At 44.1% G+C, this 24,858-nt stretch overlaps 1 protein-coding gene and 1 pseudogene across 3 annotated transcripts in view; one reads left to right on the forward strand and one right to left on the reverse strand.

Annotated features, from left to right (window-relative positions):
• Positions 1 to 1,317: 1,317 nt before the first annotated feature.
• Positions 1,318 to 7,946, reverse strand: LOC144145379 (uncharacterized; annotated as a pseudogene). The gene is made up of 4 exons (XR_013317488.1): positions 6,615 to 7,946; positions 4,588 to 5,281; positions 3,685 to 3,898; positions 1,318 to 2,834 (listed from the first exon to the last, which is right to left on the reverse strand). The product of XR_013317488.1 is annotated as an uncharacterized LOC144145379 (transcript).
• Positions 7,947 to 8,160: 214 nt separating this feature from the next.
• Positions 8,161 to 24,858, forward strand: part of LOC144147164 (neprilysin-1-like) — a 116,573-nt gene continuing 99,875 nt past the window's right edge. For both annotated transcript variants that reach the window (XM_077679233.1, XM_077679234.1), the window contains exons 1-3: positions 8,161 to 8,255; positions 9,661 to 9,775; positions 23,271 to 23,312. In XM_077679233.1, coding sequence (XP_077535359.1) covers positions 8,244 to 8,255; positions 9,661 to 9,775; positions 23,271 to 23,312 — 169 coding nt within the window. In that variant the 5' untranslated portion in view covers positions 8,161 to 8,243. The remainder of the gene's footprint in view (positions 8,256 to 9,660; positions 9,776 to 23,270; positions 23,313 to 24,858) is intronic.

A 24,858-nucleotide genomic window follows, 5' to 3' on the forward strand; every position in this document is an offset into this window, starting at 1 on the left:
CAAAATTGAAGCAAGAGCTGGCAGAAAAGAGTTTACAACTTGCCGAGCTACATAACCAGGTCGGGGTACTCAGAAATGCCAGTGATACGCTTAGGAAAGCAAATGAAGACCTGCAGCAAGTGTTCAACCAAAGAAACGAAAGTGTCAGGAAGGCAGAGAGGGACCTCGAAAGATCAAAAGAACAAGTTGTCTGCCTCCTGCGTAGGAACCAAGAGCTCATAAATACGCATGCTGTTTCAACCAGGGAGCTGGAGAGCAAGTTGTCGGAGGCTAGCAAGCAGATGAGAAAGTTTTGTGTAGAGCTTTTTGTACACGATGACGAGAGATGAAGTTTTACACCGGACAGCGCAGCTATGGCCATTTCAAGCAACTGCTGGAATACGTAGGGGCAGAAAGTGACAGCACCTCCTCGGACCATCCAAATACGGAAGGAAGAGGCCGCAGACACAAGCTTTCCACTGAAAACCAGTTCTTTTTGACGTTTGCCAAGCTGCGAACTGGGTTTTTTCACATGCACCTGGCGCATATCTTCGACATCTCTACGAGCACAGTGTCTAGAATTTTCTCAACCTGGATTAACCTGCTCTACATTAGGCTGACGGTGCATACCTGGTGGCCACCACGAGATGTTGTAGACTCAACAATGCCTGAACCCTTCAAGAAGAAATACTCAAGTACATGTGCAATTATTGATGCGACAGAAGTTAGGTGTGAAGTGCCAAGTTCTTTGGTTCTCGAGTCTGGAACATATTCGAACTATAAGTCGACAAACACATTCAAAGGACTAATAGCAATTTCACCAAATGGGCTGGTTAGCTTCGTCTCGGACCTATACATGGGGTCTGCATCGGACAGAGAGCTTCCCATAAAAAGTGGATTCCTAGAACGAGAGTTTTCGGATAGAGACACAGTGATGGCGGACAAGGGCTTCAAGATCAAGGATCTTCTGGAGAAGAAAGGCGTTGGGCTTAACCTCCCACCATTTCTCAACAAGGAGCAGTTTACCGAAGCAGAGGTGCGCGAGACGGCAGACATTGCATCCTTGCGTATTCATGTAGAGAGGAGAATTCAGCGCATCAAGACATTCCATATTTTCACAAGGTTATTCCCCTTTCTCTTGGTCCTATAGTGAACCAGATATGGGTTGTTTGTACTTTGCTGAACAACTTCCAGACACCAATAGTGAAGGAGCTGGAACGAAATAAAGACACGACTGTATAAATGCTTTTATATTGTCACGGGATGGGTTTTGCACAAGGCAAGACTCATTTATTGATACTACCAGCCTGACTGCCAGGCCTTAGGCAGGACAGGAGTACAAATCGACAGTAACAAGGGCGCTATAGTTTACTGCATACATAAAGAACAACAAGCACAAAAAAGGAATCCAAAACAAATTCCAATAGTTTCCTAAAAAAACTGTTTGTGTAAACAGAAAAAGGGAAGAAAACATAAAACAAAACCGCATACCTCTAGGTAAAGGTATGAGCGACACATTTTTGTGCACCAGTGTAGAAAATTTGGCCAATAACTATTTGAGGTTTGAGGAGCACAGCAAGATGGCCAACATTGCCCCAAAAAAGCCTACAGAAAAGTATGCATTTACACGTCGCAAATAAGGGCAATCTGATGGACGTGAAAAAGAGCCTGTGCTTAGAACTACGTTTTTCAAAGCATGCTATTGTAGACCCCAGATTTCTAAAGCACACAGAACACAAACCAAATAGTGGTGTGCACGGAGCATTAAAAATGGCCTGAAGCAAGAATAGTGAGACGGAAAGTTGCGTATAGAGTAGTTTCATAAACGCCTCCACAGTTGGGCAATTTACTGTACACCAAGGCACGGAATTCCAACTTGTGATTGTTTGAGGAACGGAGCAACATATACATACATTTGTGCTACTGGTTCCTCGCAAAATATGGCAACAGCTTAAAAATAAAAAGCATCTAGTTGTTGCTTCATGTTCTGCCAGGCTTCCTCATCTAACCTAATCCTTTGAACCGTCAAAGTTGTCCCCATACAAATCAAAACCACACAGATAAGATTACCAACACTGCCACACCAAGAAAAAAAACTGTAGACAGAAACATGCGTTAACACATTAAAAAAGCGACAATCTGATACACGAGAGAGCTGTCTGCATGTAGAACTACGCTTTTCAAAGAATGTCATTGCAGACACCAGATTTCTACAACACAATGGACATGCAGATCAAATACAGCGTTGTGTGCGAAGCAGAATTAAAGACATCGTAAAGAAGCATGAACACTGAAAGGGCAAGTGAGGTCAAGGGTCACTTCATGATTGCTTCCACAGAAGGGCATTCGATTGTTTGAGAAACAATACGTTAGTGTGACAGCTTCTGTGCAAAATATGGCAGCAGTGTATGAAAATAAAAGACGTCGAGTCGCCGCTTCATGCTCTGCCAGACTTCCTCATCAAACCTAATCCTTTGAACCCCCAAGAAGTTCTCCCCGTAAAAGACAAAATCGGCCCACGTCAACTGCGTCACACCCATCTGACCAACTACCTGAGCAAAACACAGGTGGCCTTCTTTCAGGTGTGGACGGCAAATAGCGTCAAAAACAATACAACTGTTGGCAGAAAGCAGCTCGGGCACGTCCGCATTCTCCAGGGTGTAGGCACACTTGATTTCAACACACCCCCACGGTGGGTCTTCCAGTGGGTTAAAAACAACTGCATCCGGAGATGCGCCTAGCCAGGAGCAGTGGGGGTCAACAGAGAGCCCTGCACTCTGAAGATGGACGCTTCGGTCTCTGCTTCAAAACAACCTCGTAGCATCGCAGTGCCTTGCCCTCGTTGGTGATGCCGTCTAAAAAAGGGCTCAGAATTAGTTTATTCATTTTAAAACTAAAATGGAGGATTTTTTGTGAGTGACATTCAGTTTATATATTGCCGAATGGCAAAATAATGGTGAATCATGCATGCATATTAGCCTGCCTCATCTGCATCAATCCTATCCTTGAAGCCTGTTATCTGATGCTGCCTCAGACCTGCTGTCTGAGCTATCACTTTTCTACCGCAAAGAGTGCGCTGAAGAGAATGTGCCCCATCTACTTATTACAGAAAATGCGACTTTAGTGTCAGTAACAAGTTATAAGAAGAGAAACAAAACATGAATTGAGAATTAAATGGGTTATGAAGGCAAATTAAAAGTTTGGTTCATTACAAAGACTGCTTTGTCCTAATGACAAATTTTTGTCTAAAGCATTGAAGAAGTAATGAAGATATCAAAGAAACCATGTGGAGCAGTGGCGACTCCCTAGCTACTTTCCAGAAACTTTTTTATCACGTTACACAATCTTGTGGGGCTGGTTTGGGTCTAGTGCTCAGCTTTACGGGGCTGGTTTGGGAAGACGAACGAGCTCTTTAGAAATGGCCTCATGTTGGCCATAGAGTATTACTTTTTTTTAAGCATACCTGGCCCTTTTGCATTTCCCCCACTCCCAGGGACCCCACTACAACTTGCTAAAGTAAAATAAAGCACAACTCTCTCAAAAGTGCCTTGAGGACCAATACTGTTGAAAAAACGAACCGATCGCTGTATTCATTGCATTCCATTGAACCGATCATTGCATTGCCTGATTTTTTTAGCCTGTGCTATTCATTCTGTCCAATAAATCTTGCAGAATATTGCTTGCATGTTTGCTAAAAAATATGACACTATCACCTAACATCAGAGACGTGCGAGAAATCCTTTGACGAGGTGAGCCGGCCAAGTGCCCCGTCGTTCAACTGGGCAGTCCGCAAAAGCACGTTGCCGAAGTTGGATGCTGTCAGACGGTAATACCTTGCCTCACGCCAGGTACTGCTGTGTCGCTGCCTACGGGTGTCTTTCTCCAAAGCTTGTGCTTGAAAAGGTGTCACTGTTATTTTCTGAAACAAGCAGAATATCACATTCAATTAGAAAAAGCACACTACCATAAACCATACCTGCAGCATGTCATAGCCATTGGGCTTGTGTACAAGTTACCAGTTTCTGGTTCATAGGTTTTTTTTTACCTTGGTTATTGCCTAATGCACAATAGATTTTTTTACAGACTGGAACAGCTTGCACCAATCAATTCCCACCGCTACAGCGCTAACGAACGAAAAGGAGGGAAGATTAGAGATGTGGTGACAAACAAGACATACAGTGCCTAAATTATATTCCTATCCTTAGCTGAACTTGAACTGAGTATGCCCCTCACTTTCGTCCTACAATGCACGTTGCACCTATCAGCAAAACGTTCCACACGGAGCCCCACACGGCAATGTAGGTGAAGCATTGGGATATGCCGATAATCCATGGTTTGGATATAACTACCTTATAAACCGAAGTATGGGTCCAGTGCGACTGTAGATTCACCCTTCAACTTCAGGGAAAAAAAACAGGTCAAAGACGCCTTTATATGACCAGGGTAGATAAGACGTGTGTGCAAATTTTTCTGGCAAAAGTATCCACCTACATTATTATTTTCACCGTAGAAACATGAATGCGGTCATGGCAACCTGTTGTCGTGCAAGAGCGATCACTAATAAATATGTTCGAGGGGTGGCATGCCATTCAGCCAAAAACAAAGAACCTTTAGAATGTCTCCTTGTGCACCAAGGCCTGCAGGTATTGCCCAGCAGTTGCTGCCGTTGAATGGCCTCAGTTCATCAGCAGGCTCCCCCGGCTTGAACTGGACAGGCACCTCCAACTCGGCACACAGCAGCGCATCAAAGCCGAAGGCGACAAGTGGTTGCTGGTATGACAAGGGAGAGCCGACCAGCACATCACCACATTTCGCAGTGCAGACTCCTGCACGATTTACTGCTGCCAGAAACTTCACTAAAGCTGTCTCTCCGTCCAAGGCTCGCAGGCCGCATGCAAGTTGTGTAATTGCCTTGCGTTTCTGCTCGACACTTCGCTCCGATGCCTTACTTAGGTCCAAACGGGACAACAAAGCCATGTCCTGGCCACCTTCACCGACTTTCCGCCAGTCCAAATCTTGCACACTGCACCCTTTGATGGCTTCGCCCCTCGGCCTTCTCCATCGCTGCGGCAGATCTGTACACGAAAGGTGTTCTGCGGCCTCGCAGTACCCCTTCTTTTGAAGGAGGACAACCACGTTCAAAACGGCTTGGAGTAGGCTGCAAAATCCCTTGCCAGCAGGGCATTCACAGGAACCATCAACCACCTGGCCGACTTCATTCACTGTGGCAATCACAACGTATGGATGCTTTGTTTTTTTTTGGCTCCGGTTGCACCGCGCCTTGAGCAGGAACTTGTCATTTCTGCAAAGAATTATTGGCAACAAAAGAAGAAAATTATACACACTGCTGGGGGTGGCGACAGTGGCAGGTAACGGGCCGTCGCTACGGCTTGCTTTTTGCTGGTCAGAAACAGCCCACAAGCGAGCGGCAGCGACGATAAAAGGCATTGGCAGCACTGTACTAATTTTTTTCGCTTGTGGCTGTCACCCACACAATGTTTGTTGTTCCCTTTGAGTTGCATTTTTTTTTGTGACGCTTGTCCCTTAAAGCGTATAGTTGTGTTAGGCTCTTATGATAGCATAGAAGAGTCACCCAACCAGATTTGTGTTACCTGGTGCAAGGTCTCGTTCCATCCCTCATTGCATTGCAACAGGGAGTGCCATACATTTAACTGCTGGACAAAGTCTAGTACCATAAGCCGCATTATGTACCTATGAATTTTTCTAGAAAAAATATTCAAAGTACATAGATACACAGGCAATTCTGCGGCAAGTGGAGTCTACTACTTCCTTTAACAGTGGACAGCAGCACGTAAAAGCACGGGCTTCCCTCACTGGAGTATCGCCCCTACCGGTCGCGGCACGCAGCGGATTGATTGCACCTGAAGCCGGGGTGATCAACCTCAAATCACGATTCTCCGGTGGCGCAACTGCATTTGCCAAACAGTGCTCCTTTGAGAGAATAAGCTCGAAAAACAAGACACGCTGAAAGGAACACACAGGACGGCGAGGTACTAGCAACTGGCGCTAGTAGATTCTAGTTGCAAGTTGCCAGTAGCGCGCTAATAGCGCTCCACCAGTTGCTAGAAGCGCACCGTCCTCTGTGCTCCTTCCTACGTGTCGACTTCGCACTTATACCCGAAATGTATCACCAACTCGCCCAACTTTCAACTGTGTTTAAGCTCATTTGTGATCTGCTAAACAGCGGCGGATGCCGGAGTGCTACGCCAAAGCGAACAGAGCAACCGCCTGTCTTCGCTTACTTCGTTCTCACCCGTAAATATCAACATGTAGAACACACTGTAAAATCAGGCTAAGGCTGCGATGCGTAATAAAACGGCGACGAGATAGCGGAACCGAAATGTTTTCAGAATGCACGTACGCGCAACTGAATAGCGAACAGAGCAACCGCCTGTCTTCGCTTACTTCGTTCTCACCCGTAAATATCAACATGTAGAACACACTGTAAAATCAGGCTAAGGCTGCGATGCGTAATAAAACGCCGACGAGATAGCGGAACCGAAATGTTTTCAGAATGCACGTACGCGCAAATGAATAAGACCCGTAGTTCGACGGCGCGTACACAACACATTGCTTGTCTTAACGCTTGTAATCAGACCCGAAACGCTACTCACATTTCATTGTCGTAGTTGGCACATACTGTCGACGCCACGACGTAGCTTTCTGTGACCAACTTGTAGCTGCGTCCAGCGCTCTTCTGTGTGCCCGAGACCGACACCTTGCGACTGAGGTCGGTAGGGGACAGGGGCGGCAGGCGAGTCAAATCGCCCGTCCATCCCGTCGCGGGGACGCTCATGACGAGGCACAAGATTTCCAATTGATAAAAAATCACGTTATAATGCCAGGATTAATATGCTTGACGTTCGCTGACAGAAAGCAGCCGCTACGACTGCTAAAAGGCTGACCGTAACATGGCGACTTCTATCCCAGAAACCCTTGCAAACCGAAACTGACGAAAAGCCCGCCGCCAGAGGGAGCATTTATGAAAGGGGTCTATTACTCGTGACTACTACTAGAAAGGAGATTCCGTCGGTTTCACAACAGATTCCTCCCTCTGAAAGTAGAGTCAACCGAAAAGCCTAATGCGCGGTCCCCTGCGGTGCCCTCACTGGGGCAAAACACAAAGACTCTTTCAATACTCGACACAAACGATCGGTTCTTTGGCCCACCAGACCACAAAGGTGTGGCTGAAGCTCAAAAAAAAATATTCACAACATTTCACCACCTGGGAATATTTCTGTGACTAGACGCGCGCCTATTCCCGTTCCCCGCATAACAGACACGTCCAGGCCTTCACAGAAAACGATGGAAGGCGAAAAGCTCCCGCTTGGCCGTGCTGCGCACACCTTGAACGCTGCGTATACCCCAATCGGCATCAAAGCGAAGAAGCACAAGGGAACTATAAAATTCATAGAAGAGCAACAAGAGCTGCGGGCTGGTTTTATTATTTGACTAGGAACTGAAAGCTAGCATATTGTCTCCCGTTGAAGCCGTTTTCGAACAAACACGACAGCCTTTCTCGCTAACAGACAAAAGACCAAACACACGCGTGCTTCGCGACGCATGTATAATGAGACCCGTTGGCATATTCGAAGGCATCGCCAAGAAATTCCCCCGAAATGCGTCAGTGTTGCTTACACCATTGCACGAGCATCGGGTTTAAGCACTAAGAGGAGGTTCCATTACAAAAATCGTCCATTTACCGCACCGCCACTCCCGAGCTTCATTTTCAGCGCTCTATTTCTCTGTACGGCGCATTAATCTGTACCCCTGAAGAAAAATATTTCTTTTACTGACCTTCTAAACGTCTCAAGCGCTACACGTCGGCGTTTCGAAATCCGAAGTCCGAACAACCCACATACCTTCATTACTGAAATATGAGCCCACTCCTTCGTGCCTGAAATTGCGAAGGGATGGACGTAGCCGGCAAAATGGGCACCGCCTGTTTAAATACCAACTTAAAATGTCCAGCAGTGCAGTGCGTGAACTTTCAAGAGGATTCTTTTGCTCACTAAGTTTCTTAAGCTAGGCTATTTGGTTTGAAAAGTTCGTGGGTCATCCGTCCATTTGCGGCGCTCCCCGTACCAAGAGAACAAAAGTAGATGACGTCAAGGAAACATAAAAACGGTTGACCCTACGCTTATGCTTGTCAAAAAATAAGTTGAGTTGACATACCGCTGTGCATTTTCTTGCGGCGCAGTATTCGTTTCCAAGAAGAGGCGAGGTCTGGGTGAGGAGACAATATGTACCGCCTGGTAAGTATGAAGCCGTTAGATATTCGTATTTGTACCCCGTAATTTGAACATATTCCTCTTTAACGCTAGCTTGTGTTTGTACAAATTTCTTTGAAAAGCAGCATTTGAACGAAAGGACGAACTGACGGCCAAAACAATACTTTCCGTCCTTTTAATGCCAAACTTAAGGACATGCCGCACCAGTCATTATTAAATTTCGTAAAAGGGCTTGAGCTTCAGTGGATGTTAGGCTTACCTGGGGTTTCTGATCACGTCAGGGTCGTACAATTCACCAGGAGATTCTTGCAGACACATTTACACACAATGGCTATCAAAAGTAAACACGAGAGTCCTTCAAAAACTAGTTTATGTCTGGCTTGAAAGTAACACAACAGGCAGCACAAGAGATATATAAAGAAAGAAACGTTTAGCTGTGACAATATTTACCCAAGCTTGAATTATTTTGTCGATGTGAGCTAGTGGGTATGCCATCATATGAATTATGTTTTAGCGGCAAGCACAACTGCCGAAAAATAAAGACTTTGGTAGGACAGAGGCGCTCCTCTCTCCTATACCCAAGCTTTGTTGCCGGTAATCAACAGACAAAAGACGCGATGGAGAGAAGTTAAGGTAGTCAGAAATTGTTCACAGGTAAAGACCTCCTCCTGGGTGTCTTTTCCGTTCCGTCTGCCTTTTGTGTTAGTTTACCCAACTTTTATACGCTTATGTCACGTTAATTCGCTTGGAAACTTGCTAAACACGATATGTTGTTATCTTCACCAAGTTCGCGGAAGTTTGGCAAATAAAAATTTTGCCATTCAAGCCCAGCCGCATCGCATGACTCGCCAAATCTCTCCCAATCATTGCGTTGAATTTTTGAAGTAAGTGGCACTGCTAATGCCATCTGCCCGGATGGGATAGTTATTTCTTTTAGAGCATAGGTAATCCTGCCTACTAAAGCTGGTAGGAGTCCTTTACGGAAAGTAAATCGCTTTTCCCAGTACTTCGAACTATCCCGGTTGCGACCGTCAAGGCGTGTTGTTTTATTGGAGTGCTTTCCGATCTCCTGCACACTGCCGAACAAGCATCGCAAATCTTGTTTAAATTGCTTGTGAGAAATGGCTAAATAAAGTCGCCTCATCTGGAATATTTTTAGCGACTTTCCTATTCCGACGTGGAAGCTCGTCTGTTTAGGTCAATTAAAAAGTAGATTTTTAGGAACTACTTTCCGACGCTAAATTTTGTCAAGAAAATTTACCTTTAAAATCGAGGATTCTGCTTCAAGCAGTCAGGAGACGCTCCAAGGACGCTTCGTATGGATGGGTAATGCCAAAAAACTCCTTATTCTATATTTTTGTATCATATACTTCTGCTAACCATTGTTTTAACATTGGCAGTAATGCTTTTCTTTCACTGGTTTTTGCAGAAACCGGGGGCCTTAATTGAAAAAATGACCGTTTTACACTTCGTAAGTTTTTCAACATGGATAGGCCTTGTAGTTTCGATGCCTCCTACGACGGCCAAGCCCGAAGGCAAGTTCGGTAAAATACATATATTTATTTTCATAAAGACAATTGTAGCTTGACGTAAAAAAAAACTTTGCAATGTTTTACAAGTATAACAGAAACTTTGCATTATAATGTGACGGCTCCCGCTTTCCCGGGTGCATCTCGTTGTAATACTTGTTTTCGCAGAACTGAGAGACTGATACCAGCTGAATAATCCTTCCAGATTTTAAATCAAATATGCTTAAAGCCGCATAAAAGAGCTGTTGAACAGGCACCCCTATATAACAGTTTAAGTGTATGTTGCGCAAGAGCTAACTATTACATTCTTTCCATGTTGAGAATGAAAACAAATAAAAAGCATCGTACACAATATTGCGAGACATCGTGAGCTATACTTGTACAGCTGTTTTCGCAACACTCAGAATTTTCCGAAATTCAATGCTGTGATTCATTCGGGCACTTCTTGCAAACATCTCCCGCACAACAACGGCACACAGGTACTTTCCCCTCTAATATTGGCTATGTTTTGAAGCAGTATCCTTTATAACGGAACTTTCAACGCGTCGTTTCCATGCCTGTGTCAAGTCCCATTAATTAAATTGTGTTAAGTCTTAGAAAATCTTTCGACCATAGCTTGCTTACGGCAGAAAAAGATCGAGTTACGGGAAAAATGTCAAGTTTCGATCGTAGCTTTAATGGTCGCGTTTCCTCTAGTATAAATTATTAGCAGTGAAAAACAGAAAGTAGGCTTGAATAACAGCGTTTCTCGGTTATGCAGTAGGTTTGATACCGCCACCATTCGGGCATAACAAAGGCACTGATACTACCCACTCTGATGAGCATGTGTTACTAAATATTGCGGACGGTCTGCTCAAATAACCATGATACTGAAAACATAACTCAAAAGAGCAGCTACAACCTATTCCACGAACTGTGTTCAAAAACAGAGGATTGATGCGCGACCTGTATAGAAAAACGGGTGAGTTTTGTGGTGCAACTCCGTAATTATTTTGATCAGCATGCGGTCGATTGCATGAAGGTCAAAATTTCCTTAGCTTTGTTAGTCGGAGCTCATACTAAAAAGTACGCCAGTGATGATGGGGGTGGAAGAAAATTCATCATGAGCGATTCCACCCGTTGACGGTGCTTTAGCCCACGTCATATAGGTGACACATAGTTTACTTAAAAACGCGTGAGAAAAGGTTCGGTATAATTTTGCCGGTCGTCATCCCAAAGATTGACGCATTCATACGGGCACAGACGTTTGTTCTGGCTCTATCGATTTTGAAAATGGTGGCTGTTGCTGGCTAACTTACTCAAAAAGCGCTGCCAAGTGATAAGTGATATTGTTGAGGTAATAGTCATGTTTCAGTCCTGAAATCGGTCTCTATTGATAACTAATCTACTTAAGATGCATATACAAGTCAGCAGCCTTATAATCAAAGGTTTCAAATCGTGCTTTGCAGAGGATGGGGCCTTGGTAGGGAAAGCGTACAAATATCCCGTGCGCATACAAGTTCGTTCAAGTTCGTTCGTTAACGCCGTCGCACTTCAAGACATGTCGAGCCCGGTGAATGTTCGTTGCTGGACATGGCAAATGCGTGGAATCCTAGCCTTATAGGCATCGACTGAAATATTTTATTGATAAGAGTCGACTTGGTGCTGGATGACAAGGCAGCAGCGATAGGGGTAGGGCTGGCCCTCGCGGGCTCTAGCAGAAGTTTTGTAAACCACCGAAAGCTTCCAGCCAGCCTGCCTGCCGGTTCACCCGCTGCTGGGGAGTACCACAGGAGGTGGTTTATAAAGGCGGGGATTACGGTCATAAATACTTCAGGTGCTCTATGGTCCAAGGAGATTAGCAGTATAGACAGTCGTGGGTTCTTGCGTACTGTACGTTTCTTAAAAAAGGCAGGGTAAGGAGATGAGTTAATTTTTATTTTCAGAGGGTAGCGCTTTCATTACGGGTGGGTTGCGAATGAGGCGTATGATATCTTTTGCTGCAGCGACGGTAGTTTTTAAGCAACCAGAGGGGGGCTATGGGCACATTCGGACGTCGGGCCTTCCAACCATACATGGCTTGGCGGGTGTGGTCGCAGCCAGGGGTGGAGGTCACGTCATTTCTGGTGAGGTTAACTGGCCCATGAGCCTCGATGAGGTGAGTTTCGGGGGCACTGGGAGAGCATGAAGGACACGGAAGACTGTGGGAACAAAACGGACGTATAGAAATTAGTGGCAGCCATCTTGTGAGTAAGTGAGGGTGTTGAAGTAGCATTAAGCTACAGTAGCTCGTAGAGCAATGGCTGCTTTTACGGTAGTTGTGACGGTAGTGTTGGCTTGTAGATAAGGACCCACGCCCGCAAGGAAAGCCTTCAGAAGTCGGTGCGGCGAGAAATCCCTCTGCAGAGACGACGTGCTCTGAGTGGTGGGGCTGCTGTTTAATTCTCAAATGCGCTATCTTGGCTTCACTCGCGGTGTGAACTGCGACTGCTGGCACAAAACGCAGCAGTACTACCAACCCATGCCAACCATTCGAATCGGTATCTATAAAATCGCTCGGTACTTAGAACACACTGGTCAGTGCGGATTGGACTTTTCCTATGCAAACGCCAACGCACACCCTTCAGCCACACTGATATCTTATCTGCCTGTTCGAATAACAGATTAAATGTCCAGAATTTTCATTAATTCCAACTTTCCGAAAGTTCTTCAACTTTTGCGACTAGGAACCTTATCCTCTCTGGTAATTCTTGCACAGCCAACGTGCGGAAATTATCCTGAACATCTTGTTGTGTACGAGCAACTACAACAATATCCGTTTGTGCGTGGCAGCCACTTTTTTTTGGGCGGAAACGCAGGCTTTTTTAGTGCCAAGATCTCCAGGCAGATCTAGAGGCCGGGATTTCTATAAAAATGTCGGATCAACTTTTTAGGCAGGCATCCGTACCGAAGCGATACTCGCGAAATGATGATCTTTTTGCAGTGCTGCTAACGCCAGGGCACAGCTGTACGCAACATTAAAAAAATCATGTATGATAATGTGCTTACTTAAAGTATGGGCAAAAAATGTCTCAATATAAACCTACAGGGAAGCGCACACCAGATGTGCACTCAGATATGTTGAATTGGCAAAGGCTGAGAGTAACAACTCGAAAAAAACGTAAAAGATTACAGTAATGGGAAACCAAGGAAAATTGCAAAAATAGGTCGAATAGGAGTCAGAAAGGAGGATCAATTCAACGAGTAAAGGGGAGAAGCACGACAGGCCGGTGATTTGGTCTTGGAAAGAATTTTAAAAACCAATACAAGAAAATAATGAGTCGTTGTACTCAGTGAAGGTGGATGACCACTGAAGCTTTTTGAAGCTCGATGCAAAAATGACCCATACATTGGGTGAAAAGTGTAGGCAAAAATTAAAGCCGTTCCACTCAATGTGAAATCTGTCGGAGAGCAGTGATTCGCCATAATGGGCTGTAGCGCCGTTATCCGATCACATCTACCATCCCATGCAATTCAAATTTACCGCCTTCGCAAAGCTCGCGCGCACCGTGCCTGAAACTGCGCCAGTGGAGGTTGGGTTCTTTTTGTGCTGGCTTTTCCGCATTCACGAGCAGGCGTTTCACTGCCAGTTTTTTTTTTTCTTCGCATACTCCCGTAAAAATCAACCCAACGAGCGTTCATAAGAAAACGAACGCAGGCGATGCCCATTAATTACATATATTGCCATAAATCCACCTACTGTTTTCTTTGCGCTAAGCAATAGGGAGATCTAGGACAAGCGCCAGTGGTTCACGACTTTCTATCGCTTATGTCTATAAAACCCGATTGGCTTTTGAAGCCTCTAGGTTACGCCGCTACGACAGCCGCTGCAACGTAACGCCATGTGGCTCTACTTGGGTCCAGCGAACGAGCTGCGACGACAAGGCGAGCCCCTAAAGTGCTCTGAACTTAATATTTTTTTCTCCCAGGCTTCGACACTGGTCCTACCTACCAGCCTCAGTGGCTCAGTAACTAAGGCGCTGTGCTGCTGACCCCATGGCAGTTACGCGGTTTTACTCACGACCACGGTGACTGATTTTCTGACGAAGACAAACGGCGAAAACACCCAGTTATCGAGATTTTGGTTCGTTTTGAGGATACCAGGTGGTCAAAACAATCCGGAGCACTTTAGTGCGGCATGGCTCACAGGCCAGGTCCAGCGTCCGTGCGTTAAACCCCACAATGAGCAGATCATCCGTACAAAGGACGCATACTTTCACGCCCGAAGATCTATTTCCGCTCTGCTGATCTTCACAGTGGTTCCCATTGATGTGTAATTTAGTGAAAATGCACGTTCAAGTGATTGGAATCCCAAGCTTTAGGTAGAAATCCCGGCTTGAAGGGAGTGCGAGTTTGGTGATGACCGCGTGCTAATAGGGTGCCCACGGGAGATTATTGCTGGCGGGACAATATGGTTGAAGGCAAAATGTTCGGAGAATTGGTCTCTCCAGCACATGATACGACCAAACCTAAGCTGAGGCGTGTCTTTGTCTGTCTCTAAGATGCGTCGCAAAAATATTTAGAAGTTAATCAAAGAATGATGACGTCATTGTAAGAATTCGATTCCTCTTGCAAACATTTGCGACCCTGCTGCGCACAACAGGGCCTTACGCTCCCTCGAACATCACAATGTGAGATTGTGGGTAAGCTAAAAGTCACAGGCGGATTACTCGACGTGAATTCGGACTCCAACATTGCATTTGCAAAACAAACCGCTACAAAAAATCAGTCAGATAATTTGACGTGTGCGTCAAAGTCGCCAAATGGTACGCCGCAGCGCTTGGACAAATACCATTTAAACCCCAGCGGAATAGCTTCGAGAACGGTCACCAGATTTCGATTGAGCGCAGGAATTAAGCAAAATTAAAGAGAATCCGAAGGCCATACAAAATAGTTTGCAAAGTCCTAGTAGGCTTAAGTTCTTCTTGTGCTTTGGGAAGACTAAACCAGGAATGTCCACTACAACGCCTGGGACGCCTTCCTTACGCCAGGCGTCATCGAAGGGCTTTGCCACTTCAGGCGTCTTACAAGGCGATCTACCTTTACTCTACCGAAACCTATTCTTTGCGCCGCTGCTTGTTTTTGCCGTGGTGGAATAAGAGGCGATGTTGAATTTCGTACCTTGTTTTTCCGCTTCCTTTATCTTCGGTGTACTGGCCTCGAAGGCCACCGCCCTTTCTACCGTACTAGATTTCCGTAATTGGGAAACGTCGTGCTGCGGAACGCCTACGATTGAGTAATCTTTCTGGTTTTCATTATGGGCATTGAAGCCAGCCGACGGCTTTTACCATTGAACTCAAGCTATATAACAAACACCGCGTGTAATAGAACGCCTCGTGCTACGGTCAGCCTTCGAAACGGTTGCTCTTTGTTACGCAAACCGAAGCTACAAGCCCGCGTTTTTACTCAGATGAAAAGCAAAGGCTTTCGCCCTATAAACACCTTCAAGTAGCATCGTTGCACAATTTCCTGTAACCGTTGCGCTAAAGCACTCTCTATCTGGTTTGTGGGATACTAAATATACTGCACTCGATATTATTTTTATCGTGGAGGAATTCTCGCCCACAATAAACCACACCACCAAAAAAATATGTACAGAAATGCAGAGAATTGTCCACTAATATGCAGCATGTTTATGCCGCTTGTGTCGGGTGTCAACCCTTGACAGCCAAATATAGCTATAAGACAGGAGAGATGTTAGAATATCTGATTGTTTTTCAGTTTTAGTTTGTTTCTTTTCGACATTGACGTAACTATATACAATTATAACGAGCACGAGCGTTTACTTCAGTTTTCGTTTTTTTTTTTTTACGTAGAAGTAAGACATACTGCAGAGTCAGCGCATTTACGCTTTCATGTACAATAGCCGACCGATTCTCGGACCTGGAAGGGAAATAAAATTACTCCCATTAAAAGAGCAGTCCGAAAACTCCGCAAGACGCAAAAACATTGTGCTAACCTTAACACTGAAGGGACACAAGACAATCCTTGTCATGATACGCACAGTGCACAGGCGATGGGGTAAATTCCGTGAACAACAATCACCCCAATCGCTACCGAACGATGTAAAAGAACAGCGGGCTCGACGCGCGACACAGGACAAACCTTATGATAGTCAGCGTGTGTGACTGAAAAAAAAAAACAGACCACTTAGAACCCGTTTCCGGCTTTCAAAATCGGTTCCTCCACAGACTACATGGAATGTGACGGTCTCCAACATCAACGTTTGTTACTTTGGCGGGAGTCAAGCCAATCCCCATTCAATCAGAAGCTAGTCAGGTGACTTAGGATTCAAAATTGTGTACTCGTGTAGTCGCACCGTTGCTCTGTTGCAAGACATTCCGTCCGGCAAATCGAACTTTTGGCTTTATTTTGTCCGACATATTTGGTATCAATATACATTACGCATGGGAGGACTGGCTGTTCTTCGGAAAAAGTCCGAAAAATTCAGCAAGTCCGAATTTCTGGAGTCCAAAAAAAAAAAAACGGTCGGCTTCTGTACGCGTTTCTCAGTTCTTCGCGGACTTTTCTGTTTTTTTCTTCTGTTTTTGCTGGAGATATATAAGGCGCGTATTTCAGACTTTATCATGGTACTTTTGTGAAAATTTGATTTTAATGCGTAGATTTCGTTGCCGAGTGCCCCCAGAGCCAGGAAAATGTAACGCCTTGCATTTTGGCATTCACGTAGAATTCGCGAATCTTGCAAATCTATTCCTTATTATAGCGTAAATGTAGATAATTAGTCGAACAAACTTTGAAAAAAATAAGACAAATATATAAAAATAACGGAAAATGGCGAACCGTATAACGTCCTGCACTTCCACAATAATGCAGATGTCGCGGAAATTCCGCCTATCATCGCTACAGTAGCCTAAATTAAGATATTAGCTCGAACGAAATTTCGGAAAACAAAAATTAAAAATATATATGAAAAATTGTGGTTCATTCCTCCGTCATAGGAATCAGTAAAACACGAAAGTGAAAGGTGCCTTTACAGGAGCAGTAGAATTTCAAAGGAACCTCCTTCATGTGCGAAGGGATCGCGAGCCTGACCCTGCCAGACGAAGTTATGCCGACAGAAAAGAAACAACCAAAAAAATTGGTTTATTTCGTGACAACAAAACTAAACATAACATGCACAGAAATAGCAGCTTGAAACACAATGGTCATGGGAACAACGCCACAGCGGAGCCTTGCCTCAATTCACGCGCGTCCCCTGTACACGAAGGCACGGACATCGAGACGCCGACTATCGGCGCTCATTAACGTCATGATGCGGTACTTCACTTGGCCTGTCCTAGGCGGCAGCATCATCTGAATAAGACAGAGGGAAGCACATGAGGCGCGTTCGTAGAGCTGCTCATGTTTCTCTTCATAGCGCAGTGGAAAGAGCGCCCCGTACCTCCCGTTGCGGCGAGAGGGCATGGGCTCCGAACCGGGCCCCGCAGCGTGACCCGGCATGAAACACTTTCGTGTTAATAAGGAAAATTTCGAACGGTACAACGCCCGGCATCTCCCCAATTGTTCAGATTTCGCAAAAGTTCTACCTGTAATCGTCATAATAGCCTAAATTGAGATGATTTGTTTGCCAAATTTTGAAAATAACAAAAATAAATTAATATAAAAATCAGCGGGAACTTGCGAACCGTGTAACTCCCTGCATTTCGAGAACGATGCTGATTTCGCGAAAGTCACACCAGGAATCGTTATAATGGCGGAAATGGAGATAATTCGTCGAACAAAATTTTGAAAACAAAAAAAATAAAAATAATAAAACAATTTTTTTTTTCAAATGGTGAACGTTATATAACGCCCTGCATTTCCACAGTAATGCTGATTTCGCTGAAGTTCTACCAGTAGTCGCTGTGATAGCGTAAACGGTAATAATTTGCTGAAATGAATTACGAAAAACAAAGGAAATAAGGAAAATATAACAATACTTAAAATAGCCAACCGCATAACGCCCTGCTTTTTCACAATAATGCACATGCCGCGAAAGTCCCACCTGTAGTTGTTAGAATAGCGTAAACTGAGATAATTGCTGTGACAGGATTTTAAAAAAATACCAAAAATTGGCTGTAAACAACTCACACTATAAAGACAAACGTAATAAGGATGCTATGAATTGCAGAAAGTTCTCTGAATTCCTTAAGTTTACGATGAAGCTCGGTGCGGCTTGCAAGAGTGGGCAGATCAGCTCTTAAGCAAAAGAGCAGTAGATGAGTTGGTACGCTCATAACAATTATGGGTAAAACGAACTGCCTTCGGTTGTACTCTTACAAGCACGTATATTTGTGTCCGTGACCCGCCGCGGTGGCTCAGTGGCTAAGGCGTTGCGCTGCTGAGCACGAGGTCGCGGGTTCGATTCCCGGCCGCGGCGGTCGCTTTTCTGATGGAGGCGATAAGCAAAAACGCCCGTGTGTACGAGATTTCGGCGCACGATAAAGATCCCCAGGTGGTCAAAATTAATCCGGAGCCCTCCACTACGGCGCGCCTCATCGCCTGCGTTGCGTCGGCGCGTTAAACCCTACAATCAATCAATTTTTGTCCGTGAAAGGAACCAGGCATCATTAGGATATTCCAGGATTGGACGGATGAGCATGGCATAAGCTAGAACGTTTGCTTTGGGGGTTTCGAACGACAAAAGTTTCGCTTCAGAAAAAATAACTTACTGAGAGCCTTCTTTGCAATATATTCGACATGCGCAGTTCATTTTAGGTCGAGCGATATCAAGATGCCAGATACTTGCATACAGCTACAGTGCGAACTTGTATATTTCGAAGGTTATTAGAAAAGTTTGCCAACATTTTTAACTATTATTCTTTTTTGCTAGTTTTTCAAAATCCTGCTCAACCCCTTATCTCCGTTATTCTTATCACGAGAACAGGTTATTTTTTTAATCTGTGATTTTGTGGAAATTAAGGGCATTACGGAGACTTTTTTTCATTTTCACCATTATTTAAACCGAAGGTGATCTGTGATTTTGTGGACATTAAGGGCATTACGGAGATTTTTTTTTTCATTTTTGCCATTATTTAAACCGAAGGTGTTTAAGAAATCGTAATTTTCGTGGCCGCAGTTAAATATACCTAGAAATTGCTAAGCACGCGCACGTGAGCGTGGGCCTCACGGCGAACGCCGGGTAGTTAACAAAACGAAGAAAATTCCTAGCGGCCGTGTGTGCGTGCCTCGCAGCGATCGCCAGCATCCCCTGGCTCACATTTGTCGGGCCAAGCATACCCGCTTAGGGACTTTTGTAAAGATTGGCCAAAAAACTCCACCGTTCGCTGTAACCGTGGAAACACTTTCTCGGAACGAGAAAGATGCATCATAGCATACGCCCCTCCAAAGTATGTGCCCAATGACTATCAGTTTCATAAAATTGAAACACGTTTACTATTATAGCAACCATGATGGTGTAAAGATCGTTGCGGCAGCAAAGAAGAACCAAATCGGCTGCAATGGTGGACCTAAACCGTCGTAATGGTCGCAAAAGTTGTGCGCAGTTTCACTATTTCCAATTTTATGCATTAGTGTGAGTTTCCTAAACTTTTTTATCCATACATTGAACACCCTTTTGCCGATTATTTTGTTTATTCTTCGGGTTTGGGGGAGATCTATAAAATGCCTATTTTTAATTTTGAGAGGTCTTTTTTGGGCTAATAACATTTTCTTCCTAATTTCTTGTTTATTGCTTTTAAATTGTGTTCGGCAAGTTCCTCTATTTGCGCTATGATAACGATTACAGGCGTTTTCTTGCAAATCTGCATTTTGGCGGAAATGCAAGACGTTACACTGTTTCGCGCCATTTTCGCCATTTTTATTCTTCGTTTGAACGTCTTTCGCGGACTTTTTTTTATTTGTTCTTGTGTTTTGGGAGCAGAGGTCACAGACGCAATGTTTCTATTTTATCGTGAAGTTCTTGTTGAAATTTGTTTTTTTTTAATTTTCTCGTCGTTTGCTTGTTGAATATTCTCTCCTACCAATTATCATCATATACGCTTTATAACGACTACAGGTATTTTTTATCCTAATGTGCACTTTTGTGGGAATTCAGGGCGTTGCACACATTTCGTCGTTTTCGCCATCATCGCCATTTACCCCAATTGTTTCTTCTGTTCTAAGTGGAAAAAATGGGGAAAATGGCGATGATGGCTTTTTTGTTTAATCTCGGAATTTTGTGAGATGTATAAGGTGCGTATTTTTTATTTGCGTGAACAGTTTTCTGAAACTTTCTTTCTTATATACTTTTTTATTTGTATTGTTTTTGAAAACATTCTGTTCTACCAGTTATGTCCAGTTACGCTATTATAACCATTACAAGTAATATTTCCGCTAAAACTGCATCTTTGTGAAACAGCAGGGCATTACATCGTTGTTCGCCATTTTCGCTAATGTTTATCTCTATTGTGAACGTTTTCAACAGATATTTCTTTGTTTATACTTCAGTTCTCGTGGGAGTTTTATAGTGTCCATTTTTTAGATACTCAGATCATTTTTGTAATTTTTTTTTCTATTGGTCTTCCTTATATTTTGTTCCACCATTTACCTCCAAGTACCCTATTATAACAATTACAGGGGGTATTTCCGCCAAATGTGCAGTTTTTGTGGGAAACCAGGCCGGTACACGGTTTCGCTATTTTCTATATTTTTTATTCTTATTTCGAACGCCTCTTGCACACTTTTCTGTTTATGCTTGGGTTTTGGTGGGAGACTATACATATAGGGTACACATTTTTTTTGTTTTTCTAGATACTTTTTCCGAAAATGCAACTTTATCTATTTTCCTTATTTTGGTGTTTTTCTTTAATTCTGTTCGACCGATTATGCCCATTTGCTCTATCACAACGACTACGGCTGTTGCGTCCGCCAAATCTGCACTTTTTCGGAAATGCAGAGCGTTGCACGGTCCTGGCTGTGGGGATACTGGACAAAAATGCTACGCAAAAAAAAAAAAACCTGATGCGCACAGCGTCCTTGACAACATTTCTAAACCGTATTGAAAACGTATTTCAGAGTATAGTTCAATAATATTTTATACTTTTTCGAACACTCATGTACTGATGCGAATAAATAAGGATTAAGATTATTCATTCGAAATAGCAGCCTAACTTCTTAAAATGAAATGTCACCGAGGATTGTGGCACCCCTGATGCAAAATCTAAGCCACCTCGGCGAGTGTTTGGATTGTGCCCTATCAGACAACAAATTTCAGAGACATCCATGTATTCTAATACCATATTTCTTCTATGGCAGACATACCTTTTCTCATGCAGTGCCGTACTTCTGGTTATGCTACCGCTGTTCGCCTTCAGCGCATAACTCCCTAATGGCGTCCTAGGTGAATGCACTGCGGCGCCCTATTGTTACGTCATAACTGGTCGCCTCTGCGCTGTGGAGAACTTCTTAAGCATAAATGTACTCTCTTGAGCATATTTTCTCAATACCGGCCTTCCTCAGCTCTTACCTAGCTATCTTGGGCTCCCCTTCTTCCATTTACATCTTTAATTCAACACTTCCTTCTACGTTCGTTCCCTTTCATCTCTCTTCTCTCTCCCGTTGGATACTCAATGCACAAAAGAGAACTTCGCCGCTTTTTTCTGGAAACTGCAGCCTCATGAAGATCAGATTCACAATACAATTACTTAGCAGTTTTATGCAGAACCTACCCTGGCTTATCCCGTATTGTCAATAAAATTGGATACCCATAAAGCTGTTCCCGGCGATTCTTTTCATTCTTATTGATGGCAAGTTAGCGTAATCGCCACGTAAGGCAAGCTACAGACGTATTCTTCTCTTGTTAAAACAGCCCTCGTTTCTGCGTTTCCTCTCGTGCAACTGAATGTGCTACATCCATAGCACAAATGGGACACATCCACCATCCTCCTGTGGGGCTTATTTTGTTCAAATTAAATATGTTTATTATCAGTAACATACCTGTTCGAATAGCTAAGCCTGTGTCTGGTGCACGTGCACTCACAGCATTCAGTTCTCGAGTTCTTCTAGCTACTCTTTCAAAAAAAGCGCGGTTAACACGGGATAGTTCTATTTTCCAACAATCACACTCGTGCTAAATACTGAACCACCGTAAGGATGAAGGGCATTTTTTCTCTGAACAAGGAAATTTAAAAAGCACGATTTGTTAAGTCCACCTACGGCTGGCATCACTGCGAGGTAGGATTGTTGCGAGTGCAACTTCTCATGCGTTTATACGTCAGGTGTTTCGAACAGCATGTGACCTTTGCTTGATGAAATAGCTGTAACGCCCGAAGTGTATTTAGATAATCCAGAATCCCTTGAGGTCCTGTCGTGTGAGAGACGGCAAAAGGAAGTCATGCATGCTGGATTGCATAATCTTTAACGGTGAGTGCGCTATCGCTGAAAATGGCAAAACAAATAAACTTTTGCACTAATTTGCCACGCTCAAATTTTTGGGGGAGAGATACATTTAACTGTCATTTGCGCAAGCGCTGCGTGAAGGCGGGCTCTCGGTGAAGGCGCCTTAGCCGAGCTTTCCCTGTGCTTTACCGGCCGTCCCTTTCCTTACGAACAGCTAGCACTAAATGCGATATCGGGGGGGGGGGGGGGGGGGGGAAGGTGGGGATAAGGGGTTTGAGGCGGAGTGTTGTGGCATCCCCATTTCATGTTGTAGAGGGTGCATGGCAGGGGGCAGACGGTGGGTTCAGGGCAAAATGTGGAGTACATTGTCTGAAGTAAAGTGGGATTAGAGTTGAAATAAAGTGGCAGCTGGTGTAAGGTTGTCACTTCGGCTTAGCAGTGGTTGGAGGGTGCGGGTAGCGCAGAAGGGAATTTTCTGCAATTGTGTAATACTCCGACAGTATATCGAAGTATTGAGGAGCCAGGTAATGTATTTTGATAGGGTGCCTAGCCTGTTGAGGGGTCCGTCGAGCCATGGTAGCATGATGCCAGTACAGTAATTTATTGCCCGTCGAGGTACGCAGAAGAGACGTAATGTGACCTGAAAATGACACCACTTTCACCTTCAATGGTTCGAGCTTCTTGGATCTTTTGGCCGCGAGCTGTGAATCTCAGGCGGAAGCATACCATATCTGCGCATTTATGCATGGGTCAAGGACCTCGTCGCACGGGCGCAACAATATAATTTTTTGCGTTCTTCAGGCCCAAAATAAATTATAATATGGGCGGTGCATTTACTGCTCAGACAATGTGTCTGGGGCAACAAAAGCCGACAAAAAAAGTTTGCAATTGTAATAGATCGTATTCATTCGATGACAAAAAACAACCCGGTAAGTAATCTTGTATTTTAGCAAACATAACCAGAGCAATCTTACAACTGGTGCCGCACTTCTAATCAGTACGCACACTGAATGAAGGCACATGTAAGTTGGTTTTTACGCCTGTCTTTTTGTTAAGAGTAGTTTCTGATATACTAATAAACCGATGAGTACTGGTTCGTGAAAAGCGCATCTATTGTTTTCCGCTATATTTACGCATACCTTTTGTCTTTCAGAGAGCTACAACATCTGTAATTCGTCTGTGTGTCTTCAAAAAGGTACCCCGTTTTGCATTATTAATTCTGAAGTTTCTCTAAGGTTCCAGTTCACGTCTATTAACGAAATATACAATGTGGCTTTCTACCTCCAAAACCAAAAGTGTTGGCCGTACTCATACTTGTATATATATATAAGTATATATTGTGCATTCTATGTAGCTACGCATTGAAAGCTTTTGTCTGAGAGCTTTAACACAATTTAAACGCATCCTAAATTTCCACTGGTCACAAAACTCACACAATAATATCGGAATGTCTTTTACGCAGCTGAAGAAATATGTCGCACCTTATGTTCTGGCTGCACCACAATGTAAACGAAGGAAGTTTTGATGCTTCAAGTTACTGAAACAATTTAAAACTCCGGTCAATGTACAAAGTTGTATAGAAATAGTACATATATCCTTAACGGCTGCTTCGGAAGAACCACAAGCACGTCCCCCTCCAAGCCTTAAAACTAAGAAATGCCTCTTTAGTATTAAATATTCATGTCATCTTGCTTACTCATTTCACAGTCCCCGTACAATTTGTTTCGGGAAGTGCACTTCTTGTGAAATGTAACTATACGGGATTTATGCATGTGTCAACTAGCAGCCTCTTTCTCCACGACCAGCTTCAGTATTGACAAAATCGCTTCCAAGTTGTTTAGATCCATCCTTTTAAGATGGAAACTGATTTGTCAAACTCACGTTGTTGGGGTAGCCATTTCCCCAATCTTTCGCTCAAATAAAGATGAAAACATTTTTAAAATATGCACATCTAGGGTAGGATATACCATACCTGTATTTTAAATTTAAACGGTTCAGAGTGAACCTGGGCGTCCAATTTAGCATACATAAGACACGATGTTAACAATTACAGTAAAGGGGTCTTTAAAAGACTTCAAAAATTGTGCTGTGTGGGGCCTTAAAACTAGGCCACTGAAAAACAAAGTATACATAGCCGTTTCATTGCACGATATCGGCAAACAGGAAAACATCGTTCGCTATCCCGCCCTGCAAAAGCGCATGTCAAGCAAAGCTGTTGTAGACCACCACAAATGGTGATGGAGGAGGGCTTCACATGTGAGTTCGTCGTCCCGGTGGGCTTGTTGGTTGCGTTCGACTAGTGTCATTAGATAAGGTTGCAGTGTACCGCCCCTCTTTCTTCCTATTTTTCCGTGCCGCCGCCATGATTACGTGACATACGTCGCATTACGTGCCATTTGTTAGCGCTGCGATGGTTCATGGGCACCGCCGCCTTGTTGTTTATTCATTTTAGTCGGCTAACTCTCGTAGGCCGATGTCGATATGTGAATGAGTGACTAGGAGAACACGCCCTCCCCATGAAAAAATTGTAGGGGATCACACTTGCCGTCCTACTGCGAATAATGTCACTGTACCCGAATTGGACAAAACAAAAATTTTGAAACGAAGTCGGGACGTCACGGCACGTGAAGTAGCAGAAGCCTTCTACATCAAGCGAAAAGGAGACAACTTCATGAGCGCGCCATCGCTGCTAATCTACGCAAAAGAGTGTGCATTCCTTGATAACTTTCGGGATGTTTTTT

The sequence above is a fragment of the Haemaphysalis longicornis genome, unplaced genomic scaffold (assembly GCF_048455015.1).
Source record: "Haemaphysalis longicornis isolate Haplotype H1 unplaced genomic scaffold, Haemaphysalis longicornis Haplotype H1 scaffold_7, whole genome shotgun sequence".
Taxonomy (NCBI): Eukaryota; Metazoa; Arthropoda; class Arachnida; order Ixodida; family Ixodidae; genus Haemaphysalis; species Haemaphysalis longicornis.